This window comes from Oncorhynchus mykiss, chromosome 2, assembly GCF_013265735.2.
Source record: "Oncorhynchus mykiss isolate Arlee chromosome 2, USDA_OmykA_1.1, whole genome shotgun sequence".
Taxonomy (NCBI): domain Eukaryota; kingdom Metazoa; phylum Chordata; class Actinopteri; order Salmoniformes; family Salmonidae; genus Oncorhynchus; species Oncorhynchus mykiss.
Genome location: NC_048566.1, coordinates 544988 through 559783, shown reverse-complemented (window position 1 = coordinate 559783; position 14796 = coordinate 544988). Strand labels below are relative to the sequence as shown.

The window sequence follows — 14796 nt, the reverse complement described above, 5'->3', positions numbered from 1 at the left end:
GTGTTTCATTATTAAAGTGGCTAGTGTTTCAGTATTAAAGTGGCTAGTGTTTCAGTATTAAAGTGGCTAGTGTTTCAGTATTAAAGTGTCTAGTGTTTCAGTATTAAAGTGTCTAGTGTTTCAGTATTAAAGTGGCTAGTGTTTCAGTATTAAAGTGTCTAGTGTTTCAGTATTAAAGTGGCTAGTGTTTCAGTATTAAAGTGGCTAGTGTTTCAGTATTAAAGTGGCTAGTGTTTCAGTATTAAAGTGGCTAGTGTTTCAGTATTAAAGTGGCTAGTGTTTCAGTATTAAAGTGGCTAGTGTTTCAGTATTAAAGTGGCTAGTGTTTCATTATTAAAGTGGCTAGTGTTTCAGTATTAAAGTGGCTAGTGTTTCAGTATTAAAGTGGCTAGTGTTTCAGTATTAAAGTGGCTAGTGTTTCAGTATTAAAGTGGCTAGTGTTTCAGTATTAAAGTGGCTAGTGTTTCAGTATTAAAGTGGCTAGTGTTTCAGTATTAAAGTGGCTAGTGCTTCAGTATTAAAGTGGCTAGTGTTTCAGTATTAAAGTGGCTAGTGTTTCAGTATTAAAGTGGCTAGTGTTTCAGTATTAAAGTGGCTAGTGTTTCAGTATTAAAGTGGCTAGTGTTTCAGTATTAAAGTGGCTAGTGTTTCAGTATTAAAGTGGCTAGTGTTTCAGTATTAAAGTGGCTAGTGTTTCAGTATTAAAGTGGCTAGTGTTTCAGTATTAAAGTGGCTAGTGTTTCAGTATTAAAGTGGCTAGTGTTTCAGTATTAAAGTGGCTAGTGTTTCAGTATTAAAGTGGCTAGTGTTTCAGTATTAAAGTGACTAGTGTTTCAGTATTAAAGTGGCTAGTGTTTCAGTATTAAAGTGGCTAGTGTTTCAGTATTAAAGTGGCAAGTGTTTCATTATTAAAGTGGCTAGTGATTTCATTATTTAAAGTGGCCAGTGATTTCATCACAACACAGTGATGATGCTGATGGCTAGACGAATTCCTGTTCTGTAAGGAATTAGTAGGGAATCCTACAGGCCGGTTTGTTTTCGGTAATGGGGCCCACGTATGGGCGGGGCCTAGGGATGGACGGGGCCTAGGGATGGACGGGGCCTAGGGATGGACTGGGCCTAGGGATGGACAGGGCCTAGGGATGGACGGGGCCTAGGGATGGACGGGGATCAGGGATGGGCGGGGCCTAGGGATGGTTGGGGCCTAGGGATGGACGGGGCCTAGGGATGGACTGGGATCAGGGATGGATGGGGCCTAGGGATGGACGGGGCCTAGGGATGGACTGGGCCTAGGGATGGACTGGGATCAGGGATGGATGGGGCCTAGGGATGGACGGGGCCTAGGGATGGTCGGGGCCTAGGGATGGACAGGGCCTAGGGATGGACTGGGATCAGGGATGGACGGGGCCTAGGGATGGACGGGGCCTAGGGATGGATGGGGCCTAGGGATGAACGGGGCCCAGGGATGGACGGGGCCTAGGGATGGACAGGGCCCAGGGATGGACTGGGATCAGGGATGGACGGGGCCTAGGGATGGATGGGGCCTAGGGATGGACGGGGCCCAGGGATGGACTGGGATCAGGGATGGACGGGACCTAGGGATGGACGGGGCCTAGGGATGGACTGGGATCAGGGATGGACGGGGCCTAGGGATGGACGGGGCCTAGGGATGGACGGGGCCCAGGGATGGACTGGGATCAGGGATGGACGGGGCCTAGGGATGGACGGGGCCTAGGGATGGACGGGGCCCAGGGATGGACTGGGATCAGGGATGGATGGGGCCTAGGGATGCACGGCGCCTAGGGATGGACGGGGCCCAGGGATGGACTGGGATCAGGGATGGACGGGGCCTAGGGATGGACGGGGCCTAGGGATGGACGGGGCCCAGGGATGGACTGGGATCAGGGATGGATGGGGCCTAGGGATGGACGGGGCCTAGGGATGGACGGGGCCCAGGGATGGTTGGGGCCTAGGGATGGACGGGGCCTAGGGATGGACGGGGTTCAGGGATGGGCGGGGCCTAGGGATGGTTGGGGCCTAGGGATGGACGGGGCCTAGGGATGGACGGGGCCCAGGGATGGTTGGGGCCTAGGGATGGACGGGGCCTAGGGATGGACGGGGTTCAGGGATGGGCGGGGCCTAGGGATGGTTGGGGCCTAGGGATGGACGGGGCCTAGGGATGGACGGGGCCTAGGGATGGACGGGATCAAGGATGGACGGGGCCAGGGATGGACGGGGCCTAGGGATGGACGGGGCCTAGGGATGGACGGGGCCTAGGGATGGACGGGATCAGGGATGGACGGGGCCAGGGATGGACGGGGCCTAGGGATGGACGGGTCCTAGGGATGGACGGAGCCAGCGATGGACGGGGCCCAGGGATGGACTGGGAATATATATATTCTATTTACTTTGCCACCATGGCCTTTTTTGCCTTTACCTCCCTTATCTCACCTCATTTGCTCACATCGTACATAGACTTGTTTCTACTGTATAATTGACTGTATGTTTGTTTATTCCATGTGTTACTCTGTGTTGTTGTATGTGTCGAACTGCTTTGCTTTATCTTGGCCAGGTCGCAATTGTAAATGAGAACTTGTTCTCAACTTGCCTACCTGGTTAAATAAAGGTGAAATAAAAAAATAAAATAAATAAATAAATAAATAAATAAAATTGTCCAGAACTGCCCAATGGCCAGTCTATTTCTGGTAGGGGCCCTGTACCATGACGTTAATGACTCCTATTGGTTGTGTAGTATAGCGGGGTGGATGAAGACGTGCTGGGTGAAGGAAAGTCATTATTAACAGGATACATACTTTGATACTCACCCACATATCTGACGTGGAAGCCCTTCCTGTTGGTGCCGTGGTCAGACGACCAGCGCAGAAGCAGCTGATGACCAGAGGTCGTGAGGTTAAAGGGCGTGGTGATGTCACCGCTGAGGGACGCCAGGCTCTGGCTGTAGATGTTAGGACCTGTTAGGACAGAGACACAGAGAGATGTTAGGAATGGTTAGGACAGAGAGATGTTAGGACATGTTAAGACAGAGACACAGAGATATGTTAGGACATGTTAGGAGAGAGAGATGTTAGGACCTGTTAGGACAGAGACACAGAGAGATGTTAGGACCTGTTAGGACAGAGACACAGAGAGATGTTAGGACCTGTTAGGACAGAGACACGGAGAGATGTTAGGACATGTTAGGACAGAGAGATGTTAGGACATGTTAAGACAGAGACACAGAGATATGTTAGGACCTGTTAAGACAGAGACACAGAGAGATGTTAGGACCTGTTAGGACCTGTTAGGACAGAGACACAGAGAGATGTTAGGACCTGTTAGGACAGAGACACAAAGAGATGTTAGGACCTGTTAGGACAGAGACCTGTTGGGACATAGACACGGAGAGATATTAGGACCTGTTAGGACAGAGACAAAGAGACATGTTAGGACCTGTTAGGACAGAGACACAGAGAGATGTTAGGACCTGTTAGGACAGAGACACAGAGAGATGTTAGGACCTGTTAGGACCTGTTAGGACAGAGACACAGAGAGATGCTAGGATCTGTTGGGACAGAGACACAGAGAGATGTTAGGACCTGTTAGGACAGAGACCTGTTGGGACATAGACACGGAGAGATATTAGGACCTGTTAGGACAGAGACAAAGAGACATGTTAGGACCTGTTAGGACAGAGACACAGAGAGATGTTAGGACCTGTTAGGACAGAGACATAGAGAGATGTTAGGACCTGTTAGGACCTGTTAGGACAGAGACACAGAGAGATGCTAGGATCTGTTGGGACAGAGACACAGAGAGACGTTAGGACCTGTTAGGACAGAGACACAGAGAGATGCTAGGATCTGTTGGGAAAGAGTCACAGAGAGATGTTAGGACCTGTTAGGACAGAGACACAGAGAGATGTTAGGACATGTTAGGACCTGTTAGGACAGAGACACAGAGAGGTGTTAGGACTTGTTAGGACAGAGACACGGAGAGATGTTAGGACATGTTAGGACAGAGAGATGTTAGGACATGTTAAGACAGAGACACAGAGATATGTTAGGACCTGTTAGGACAGAGACACAGAGAGATGTTAGGACCTGTTAGGACAGAGACACAGAGAGATGTTAGGACCTGTTAGGACAGAGACACAGAGAGATGTTAGGACCTGTTAGGACCTGTTAGGACAGAGACACAGAGAGATGCTAGGATTTGTTGGGACAGAGTCACAGAGAGATGTTAGGACCTGTTAGGACAGAGACACAGAGAGATGTTAGGACATGTTAGGACCTGTTAGGACAGAGACACAGAGAGATGTTAGGACCTGTTAGGACAGAGACACAGCGAGATGTTAGGACCTGTTAGGACAGAGACACAGAGAGATGTTAGGACACGTTAGGACAGAGACACAGGGAGATTTAAGGACCCGTTAGGACCTGTTAGGACAGAGACACAGAGAGATTTTAGGACCTGTTAGGACAGAGACAAAGAGAGATGTTAGGACCTGTTAGGACCTGTTAGGACAGAGACACAGAGAGATGCTAGGATTTGTTGGGACAGAGTCACAGAGAGATGTTAGGAACTGTTAGGACAGAGACACAGAGAGATGTTAGGACCTGTTAGGACAGAGACACAGAGAGATTTTAGGACCTGTTAGGACAGAGACAAATATAGATGTTAGGACCTGTTAGGACAGAGACACAGAGTGACACAGACAAATGCAGAGGGAGGAGAATTGAGTGTATAAAATAATGGTGTTTCAGGTGAATGTTCTGTTAGGACAGAGACACAGAGAGATGTTAAATGGTGTTTCAGGTGAATGTTCTGTTAGGACAGAGACACAGAGAGATGTTAATGGTGTTTCAGGTGAATGTTCTGTTAGGACAGAGACACAGAGAGATGTTAGGACCTGTTAGGACAGAGACACAGAGAGATGTTAATGCTGTTTCAGGTGAATGTTCTGGCTCCACAAACACAGAAAAGCACACAGTGTGACATCATCAGAGGTCAGATAGTTAATAGGTGGAACATTCCCTCCAAGTGTGTCATGTAAAACATGTACTGTATAACATGTACTGTATAACATGTACTGTATAACATGTACTGTATAACATGTACTGTATAACATATACTATAATACATGTACTGTATAACATGTACTGTATAACATGTACTGTATAACATGTACTGTATAACATGTACTGTATAACATATACTATAATACATGTACTGTATAACATGTACTGTATAACATGTACTGTATAACATGTACTGTATAACATGTACTGTATAACATGTACTGTATAACATATACTATAATACATGTACTGTATAACATGTACTGTATAACATATACTATAATACATGTACTGTATAACATGTACTGTATAACATGTACTGTATAACATGTACTGTATAACATGTACTGTATAACATGTACTGTATAACATATACTATAATACATGTACTGTATAACATGTACTGTATAACATATACTATAATACATGTACTGTATAACATATACTATAATACATGTACTGTATAACATGTACTGTATAACATGTACTGTATAACATATACTATAATACATGTACTGTATAACATATACTATAATACATGTACTGTATAACATGTACTGTATAACATGTACTGTATAACATGTACTGTAAAACATGTACTGTATAACATGTACTGTATAACATGTACTGTATAACATGTACTGTATAACATATACTATAATACATGTACTGTATAACATATACTATAATACATGTACTGTATAACATGTACTGTATAACATGTACTGTATAACATATACTATAATACATGTACTGTATAACATATACTATAATACATGTACTGTATAACATGTACTGTATAACATGTACTGTAAAACATGTACTGTATAACATGTACTGTGTAGTGTATTACATGTACTGTGTAGTGTATTACATGTACTGTGTAGTGTATTACATCTATGGGTACATGTGTACCCACACTTATTGGCTGGTTAGCTCCCCTATTGGAATTCAAAGCGTGATTCGTTGTATTCGTTCGACCTTGCAGTGGCTGGGTTTATTCATCTTTAAGTAGTCAATTATACTAGCAAATAGCCATATTGCTTTGACTCAGACCTCAATAAAGTAGGGTTGACTCAATTTTACAATCTTCGTAAATAATGTTCCCTCTAAACGTCGCGCTTGCCCGGCGGTGCGCCCTCCTGCAGGACTGATGCGCAGAAGCAAAGCCAGGCGCCACAGACATCCAACTTCGCTGAGTTCGCCCAACTAGTTTACACTATATATTGTAGATCAACGTTTTTTATTTATTTTTATGAATCAGCATTATATCAGCCCATTTTCAATGGAACAAACCAAACCAAATCTAACTTTGCAAGATTGAGCCTGGGATTTAGTTGTAGGCAGAGCCAGAGAGCAACGGACTAGAAGGATATTGGGGAGAGGTCTTTCAATCACCGGGCGAGTGTCTGCGCCTTTCAGATCAGAGCGCAGAGCGGCGTGTGGCCCGTATGTAGATAGTCATTGTTATTTAGCGAGTTGTTAGCCCAGTTATATAGGTCAACAATGGGGAGTTACTGCTTCCTACAAGAACACAAAACGTGTCGGCTACATCACCTGCTGTCGGTGAAAAGCCAGTCAGGTAAAACAAATTAAATTTTGTATTTTGTATTTTGAGACAGGCTTGAATGTGCAAATAAACCAATAGTCAGAGGGGTACAGTGTCTAATTCCCTGTATGGTGATAATAATATATCTATATATTTTTTAAAGTGGTTACTTGCATCATATAACACAATACAATGCAATTTACATTCACTTATTTAGCCCATGGTCTTACAGACTAATACATAAACTCATGAATTAATGTCAAAGTCCTTCACAATGTAAAAACGTTTTTAAAAGTCTCATACAATGTAGGCTGGTACTGAACACTGCATGTAGGTTACTGTGGGCTGGCACTGAACACTGCATGTAGGTTACTGTGGGCTGGCACTGAACACTGCATGTAGATTACTGTGGGCTGACACTGAACACTGCATGTAGGTTACTGTGGGCTGGCACTGAACACTGCATGTAGGTTACTGTGGGCTGGCACTGAACACCGCATGCAGGTTACTGTGGGCTGGCACTGAACACCACATTTAGGTTACTGTGGGCCGGCACTGAACACAGCATGTAGGTTACTGTGGGCTGGCACTGAACACCGCATGTAGGTTACTGTGGGCTGGCACTGAACACTGCATGTAGGTTACTGTGGGCCGGCACTGAACACTGCATGTAGGTTACTGTGGGCCGGCACTGAACACTGCCTGTAGGTTACTGTGGGCTGGCACTGAACACTGCATGTAGGTTACTGTGGGCTGGTACTGAACACTGCATGTAGGTTACTGTGGGCTGGTACTGAACACTGCATGTAGGTTACTGTGGGCTGGCACTGAACACTGCATGTAGGTTACTGTGGGCTGGCACTGAACACTGCATGTAGGTTACTGTGGGCTATATTATAGATATCAAAAGCTATTTCCATGTGAAATTGTTGCACAACATTCTCACGACTTTCAAGTTTCCACTCACAAGACCCTAAAATTGTCTCAGTGCCCCAAACAATTAGAGGGAACATTGGTTGTAAAACAGAGGTGCAACTTTGGTTTTAGAAGTGGGGGGCGGGGGGGGGGGACATAATAAATGTATTATTATTATCATTAGTTATTATTGTATATTTTGTCGGGTAAACACTCCAAACAACCTATCAGAAGCGTCCGCAGGGTCCTAAAGCAAACTGATGCCTTGTTTTGTTTCAATGATAAAACTGGAAGGGACAAATTTCTGTCATAGTTTACTTAGGTAAAGTAATCTGGCATTTAGGATTGGTACAAGGGTGCTTGGAAGGGTGCTTGGTAGGGTGCTTGGAAGGGTGCTTGGAAGGGTGCTTGGAAGTGTGCTTGGAAGGGTGCTTGGTAGGGTGCTTGGAAGGGTGCTTGGAAGGGTGCTTGGTAGGGTGCTTGGAGTAAGGTCTGAGTTTAAAAAAGTACAATTATTGGCTGAGGGATTCATTATCTAAAGCTTTCACATGACAGATCAAATCTGTGGTCATTTTTGCAAATTATCCTGCGATGAGAGATGTGAAGAGAGAGGATTAACTGCGATACTCAAAGTGACGTTGATAAATGTCCCACCGTCAAATATCTCCAGGATGTCAAACTCCTTCTCTGTCTGGAAGAGCTGGAAGTGGAGGGTGACGTTGTAGCCCTTCTCTACGTTGATGAGCCAGGAACACGTCTGGAGGTTGTGGTAGCTGTCTGGGTAGCCGGGACTCAGGATCACCCCCGTGGAGTCGAAGCGGACCTCGTTAGCAGGACATTGTACTGTGGGTGGAAAGAAGACAGAGAGTGACAGAGTGAAGTGAGAGGACAGAGTGATGTTAGAGGACAGAGTGATGTTAGAGGACAGAGAGGACAGAGTGATGTTAGAGGACAGAGTGATGTTAGAGGACAGAGTGATGTTAGAGGACAGAGAGGACAGAGTGATGTTAGAGGACAGAGTGATGTTAGAGGACAGAGTGATGTTAGAGGTCAGAGAGGACAGAGTGATGTGAGCCCTGGGGCTGTGACTGTGACTGTGACTGTGACTGGGGCTGGGGCTGGGGCTGTGACTGGGGCTGGGGCTGTGACTGTGACTGGGGCAGTGACTGTGACTGTGACTGGGGCTGGGGCTGTGACTGTGACTGGGGCTGGGGCTGTGACTGTGACTGTGACTGGGGCTGGGGCTGTCACTGGGGCTGGGGCTGTGACTGTGGCTGGGGTTGTGGCTGGGGCTGTGACTGTGGCTGGGGTTGTGGCTGGGGCTGGGGCTGTGACTGGGGTTGGGGCTGTGACTGGGGCAGTGACTGGGGCTGTGGCTGTGACTTGGGCTGTGACTGGGGCTGTGACTGGGGCTGGGACTGGGGCTGTGACTGGGGCTGTGACTGGGGCTGGCGCTGTGACTGGGGCTGGGGCTGTGACTGGGGTTGTGACTGGGGCTGTGACTGTGGCTGGGGCTGTGACTGGGGCTTTGACTGGGGCTTTGACTGTGACTGGGGCTGTGACTGGGGCTGTGACTGGGGCTGTGACTGGGGCTGTGACTGGGGCTGGGGCTGTGACTGGGGCTGTGACTTGGGCTGTGACTGGGGCTGTGGCTGTTCCTGTTGGTTTGACTGTGACTGTGGGTGTGACTGTGGCTGGGGCTGTGACTGTGACTGTGGGTGTGACTGTGGCTGTGACTGTGACTGTGGGTGTGGGTGTGACAGAGCCTCAGGGTACAGAGTACTGGTTCACTGTCCCTTGGTAGCACTGCAAAATAAAAGCTGTTTATATATCATCTCCTTTCTTAGTGCAGGAGACAGATACCTTCTGATGGTTACTGTATCATCTCCTTTCTGAGTACTGGAGACAGATACCTTCTGATGGTTACTGTATATATCATCTCCTTTCTCAGTACTGGAGACAGATACCTTCTGATGGTTACTGTATATATCATCTCCTTTCTCAGTACTGGAGACAGATACCTTCTGATGGTTACTGTTTATATCATCTCCTTTCTCAGTACAGGAGACAGATACCTTCTGATGGTTACTGTATATATCATCTCCTTTCTGAGTACTGGAGACAGATACCTTCTGATGGTTACTGTATATATCATCTCCTTTCTCAGTACTGGAGACAGATACCTTCTGATGGTAACTGTTTATATCATCTCCTTTCTCACTACAGGAGACAGATACCTTCTGATGGTTACTGTTTATATCATCTCCTTTCTCAGTACAGGAGACAGATACCTTCTGATGGTAAAATGATGGTGACTAAATACATCAGCACCTTTCTCAGTACTGAAGAGTGGCATGTCTGATTTAACGACAACACTTTCGAACCATATTGTTATTCTGACAACTAGCTTTCTTTCTTCAGGCCTTTTTTTTTAAAGAGGTAAGGTAATAGAACAGAAAGGTTAACGTGGCCAACAACATGTGAAATGTTCAGGCAACAAAAAAATGAGCAGGAAAACATTTTAAGCTGACATCAACGAACAGAATGTAAAAAAACGACAGGTTTAAAAAAAAACAACAAAGATAGATTACGTCGACAGAGAGCTCAATATTTTCCCCGACTCTATACAGAAATGTGTACAGTGGACAAACAGAATAATTAAATTAAATAAGAGGTCAAACCTATTTCCGAAATGTGAACTCTCTGTGCTTTATAGCCCAGGACAATGTGTCTGTGCTCACTACGGCACCGTATTCCCTATACTGTGCATTACTTTTTACAGCAGAGACAAACGGTTATAAGAGGAATGTTGGAATTCTGAGTTTCAACTGTTCTGCCTGTGATTATTATTATCTGACCCTGCTGGTCATTTATGAACAGTTGAACATCTTGGCCATGTTCTGTTATAATCTCCACCCGGCACAGCCAGAAGAGGACTGGCCACCCCTCATAGCCTGGTTCCTCTCTAGGTTTACAATCTCCACCCGGCACAGCCAGAAGAGGACTGGTCCACCCCTCATAGCCTGGTTCCTCTCTAGGTTTATAATCTCCACCCGGCACAGCCAGAAGAGGACTGGTCCACCCCTCATAGCCTGCTTCCTCTCTAGGTTTATAATCTCCACCCGGCACAGCCAGAAGAGGACTGGTCCACCCCTCATAGCCTGGTTCCTCTCTAGGTTTATAATCTCCACCCAGTACAGCCAGAAGAGGACTGGCCAGCCCTCAGAGCCTGGTTCCTCTCTAGGTTTCTTCCTAGGTTCTGGCCTTTCTAGGGAGTTTTTCCTAGCCACCGTGCTTCTACACCTGCGTTGCTTGCTGTTTGGGGGGTTTTAGGCTGGGTTTCTGTACAGTACTTTGAGATATCAGCTGATGTACGAAGGGCTTTATAAATACATTTGATTTGATTTGATTTGAGTGATGTTTTCAGTTTAGAAGCTCTCGAGATCTATGACCCCTGGTCAAAAGCAGTGTACTACATAGGGCACGCCATTACAGATGCAGCCGATGCTAACCTTGGCAGAGAGGTGGAGGGCCGTCCATCTGGAGCCTCTCCCCCAGCCTGCACGTCAGGATCTCCGAGCCCAACAGGGTGAACCCTGGCAGGCACTGGTACCGGATAATGTCCCCTGGAGGAACCACACACACACACAGACAGACACACAGACAGACACACACACATACACACACACACACACACACACACACACACACATACACACACACACACACACACAGTCTTTCAGATAGGAGGCATAGACATCACTAAACACCACCAGGCCTGGCTTGATATAATCAGATGCCAGGTCAGCTCAGACAAGCACAGCTAAAGTATTTGAAATAAATCAAATGCTATTTGAACCCAAGTCTGACGACAATACTGTAGTCGTCAAGGCATTATCAAGATGGACATTCTGATGAAGAGCTGGGGTACCTTTGATACAACCATATCTTGATGTTAGTTCATCACTTAGAAGGGAACAGGGCCTTGCAAAAGTATTCAGAGAGCGTGGATTTCTTCCCATTTTATTGTGTTACAAAGTGGGATTAGCATTGATTTATTTGGCGTTTTTTGGAGATTTGGTTTTCATTTAACCTAGAGTGAGCGAGAAAAAGGCAGTTCTTGAACATGGGGTGAGACATTCTCACAAATTAAGCCAGTTTGTTATTTAGAATACATTATTTGGGGCGGCAGGGTAGCCTAGTGGTTAGAGCGTTGGACTAGTAACCGAAAGGTTGCAAAATCGAATCCCCGAGCTGACAAGTTATAAATCTGTCGTTCTGCCCCTGAACAGGCAGTTAACCCACTGTTCCTAGGCCGTCATTGAAAATAAGAATTTGTTCTTAACTGACTTGCCTAGTTAAATAAAGGTAAAATAAAAAAATTAAATAAATATTTCTGGAGAAACCTAACTTGATTATTTATCAGACTTGCTGAAATTCAGTGAACAGATGTATCTTAATAATGTCATGGAATATAATTGAATATTTTAGTTTCTCCATGCTTGTCTCAGAGCAGCGCAAAACAGTGATGAAATAGATGTTCACGGCAATTTCACGATTGTTGAAATGGACGGACCAAGGCGCAGCATGATTTGAGTTCCATTTATTTAAAGTGAAACTTTTCAACAAAACATTTTTTTAAACATTTTTACGTGGTGCAACAAACACAATATCCCACAAAGCTGTGAGAAAGGGCTTCCTAAATATGATCCCCAGTTAGAGGCAACGATTACCAGCTGCCTCTAATTGGGAAACATACAACTCACCAACTTAGAAATAGAATGACTAGAACACCCACCCCTAGTCACGCTCTGACCTAAACACCATAGAGAACCAAGGGCTCGGGGCTCTGACCTAAACACCATAGAGAACCAAGGGCTCGGAGCTCTGACCTAAACACCATAGAGAACCAAGGGCTCGGGGCTCTGACCTAAACACCATAGAGAACCAAGGGCTCGGGGCTCTGACCTAAACACCATAGAGAACCAAGGGCTCGGGGCTCTGACCTAAACACCATAGAGAACCAAGGGCTCGGAGCTCTGACCTAAACACCATAGAGAACCAAGGGCTCGGGGCTCTGACCTAAACACCATAGAGAACCAAGGGATCGGAGAGTGACAATAACGATATTCTGGAGATAATTTTGTTTAAAAAATTAAATAAACGACAGTGAGCGATTGTAATCTGAATTAAAGGCCAAAATAATATTTATAAAAATACAGCCCTACTAAAAGCCATGATGGCGCTGTACAACGTGACCGTGTGTATTTGAAAGAGTATTTTCCAGTAAGCAACAAGTTGTTTACCTTCATTAGACAACTTTTTTCCAGTATTTCTGTAAATCTGTGATATTTATTCCCATAGTAATTCATTATGGATCCATAACTAAATCAACATCTGCATTTTGAAAGAGTATTATTATAATTATTTTATTAACGAAAGCATAAAGATGCCATTATTAGTTACATTGTTTTAGTTTTAACGTGCAGACTGGCACTAAGAACAGAATGGAATGTTTCCTTAGCCGGCGCCGTTATTAGTGCAATGCCTCTTAAATATTTCAGAGATGATTTTGTTTTCAAATAACGTAAAATGAGCGAGAAAAACCCCCAGTCTTGAACATGGGGTGAGACATTGTTACTAATTTGTAAATAAAGCCAGTTTGTTATTTAGAATTATTTATGTTTTTAGAGGGAGAGAAACCAAAAACCTACAGTCATCTCATGGGTCTCCCCAGTCGAGGGCGGCACGGGTATTAAACCAGCATCTGTAGTAACACAGCTTGCACTGCGTCATTTTGATACATATAAATTAATACAGAGAAATAACCAGCCAACTCACCAACCAAACAACTCACCAACCAAACAACTCACCAACCAGCCAACTCACCAACCAAACAACTCACCAACCAAACAACTCACCAACCAAACAAATCACCAACCAAACAACTCACCAACCAAACAACTCACCAACCAAACAACTCACCAGCCAAACAACTCACCAACCAAACAACTCAGCAACCAAACAACTCACCAACCAAACAACCCACCAACCAAACAACTCACCAACCAAACAACTCACTACCCAAACAACTCACCAACCAAACAACTCACCAACCAATCAACTCACCAACCAAACAACCCACCAATCAAACAACCCACCAACCAAACAACTCACCAACCAAACAACTCACCAACCAAACAACTCACCAACCAAACAACCCACCAATCAAACAACCCACCAACCAAACAACTCACCAACCAAACAACTCACCAACCAAACAACTCACCAACCAAACAACCCACCAACCAAACAACCCACCAACCAAACAACCCACCAACCAAACAAATCACCAACCAAACAACTCACCAACCAAACAACTCACCAACCAAACAAACACATGTATAAAAGGTGACAGACCTATTTCAAACTCGTCATGTTCTGTGAGGACTTCTGCGTTGGCAACAGCTGGAGGAGACTGACACACTCTCAGTTGGTATGCTGTGAAGGGGGATAAACAACAACAATAAACAACAACAATAAAGAACAACAACAATAGAAGGTAAACATTAACTTACGTATCAACACAAGAGTTCGGCTGTTGATATGCATCCTGTCAGCTCATCAAACTGTCATCACAACCTCCTTCCTCCTGTCAGCTCATCAAACTGTCATCACAACCTCCTTCCTCCTGTCAGCTCATCAAACTGTCATCAACCCCCTTCATACTGTCAGCTCATCAAACTGTCATCACACCTCCTTCATCCTGTCAGCTCATCAAACTGTCATCACACCTCCTTCATCCTGTCAGCTCATCAAACTGTCATCACACCTCCTTCATCCTGTCAGCTCATCAAACTGTCATCACACCTCCTTCATCCTGTCAGCTCATCAAACTGTCATCACACCTCCTTCATCCTGTCAGCTCATCAAACTGTCATCAACCCCCTTCATACTGTCAGCTCATCAAACTGTCATCACACCTCCATCATCCTGTCTGCTCATCAAACTGTCATCACACCTCCTTCATTATCCTGTCAGCTCATCAAACTGTTATCACACCTCCTTCATCCTGTCAACTCATCAAACTGTCATCACACCTCCTTCATCCTGTCAGCTTATCAAACTGTTATCACACCTCCTTCATCCTGTCAGCTCATCAAACTGTCATCACACCTCCTTCATCCTGTCAGCTCATCAAACTGTCATCACACCTCCTTCATCCTGTCAGCTCATCAAACTGTCATCACACCT

At 45.2% G+C, this 14796-nt stretch overlaps 1 protein-coding gene across 1 annotated transcript in view; it reads right to left on the bottom strand.

Moving 5' to 3' along the window:
• The window catches only part of LOC110512917 (CUB and sushi domain-containing protein 3), a 523013-nt gene that overhangs the window by 112411 nt on the left and 395806 nt on the right, over nucleotides 1-14796 (bottom strand). Inside the window, exons 46-49 of the mRNA XM_036934833.1 lie at nucleotides 13963-14043; nucleotides 11055-11168; nucleotides 8197-8385; nucleotides 2826-2972 (exon numbers count right to left, since the gene is read on the bottom strand). Coding sequence (XP_036790728.1) covers nucleotides 2826-2972; nucleotides 8197-8385; nucleotides 11055-11168; nucleotides 13963-14043 — 531 coding nt within the window. The remainder of the gene's footprint in view (nucleotides 1-2825; nucleotides 2973-8196; nucleotides 8386-11054; nucleotides 11169-13962; nucleotides 14044-14796) is intronic.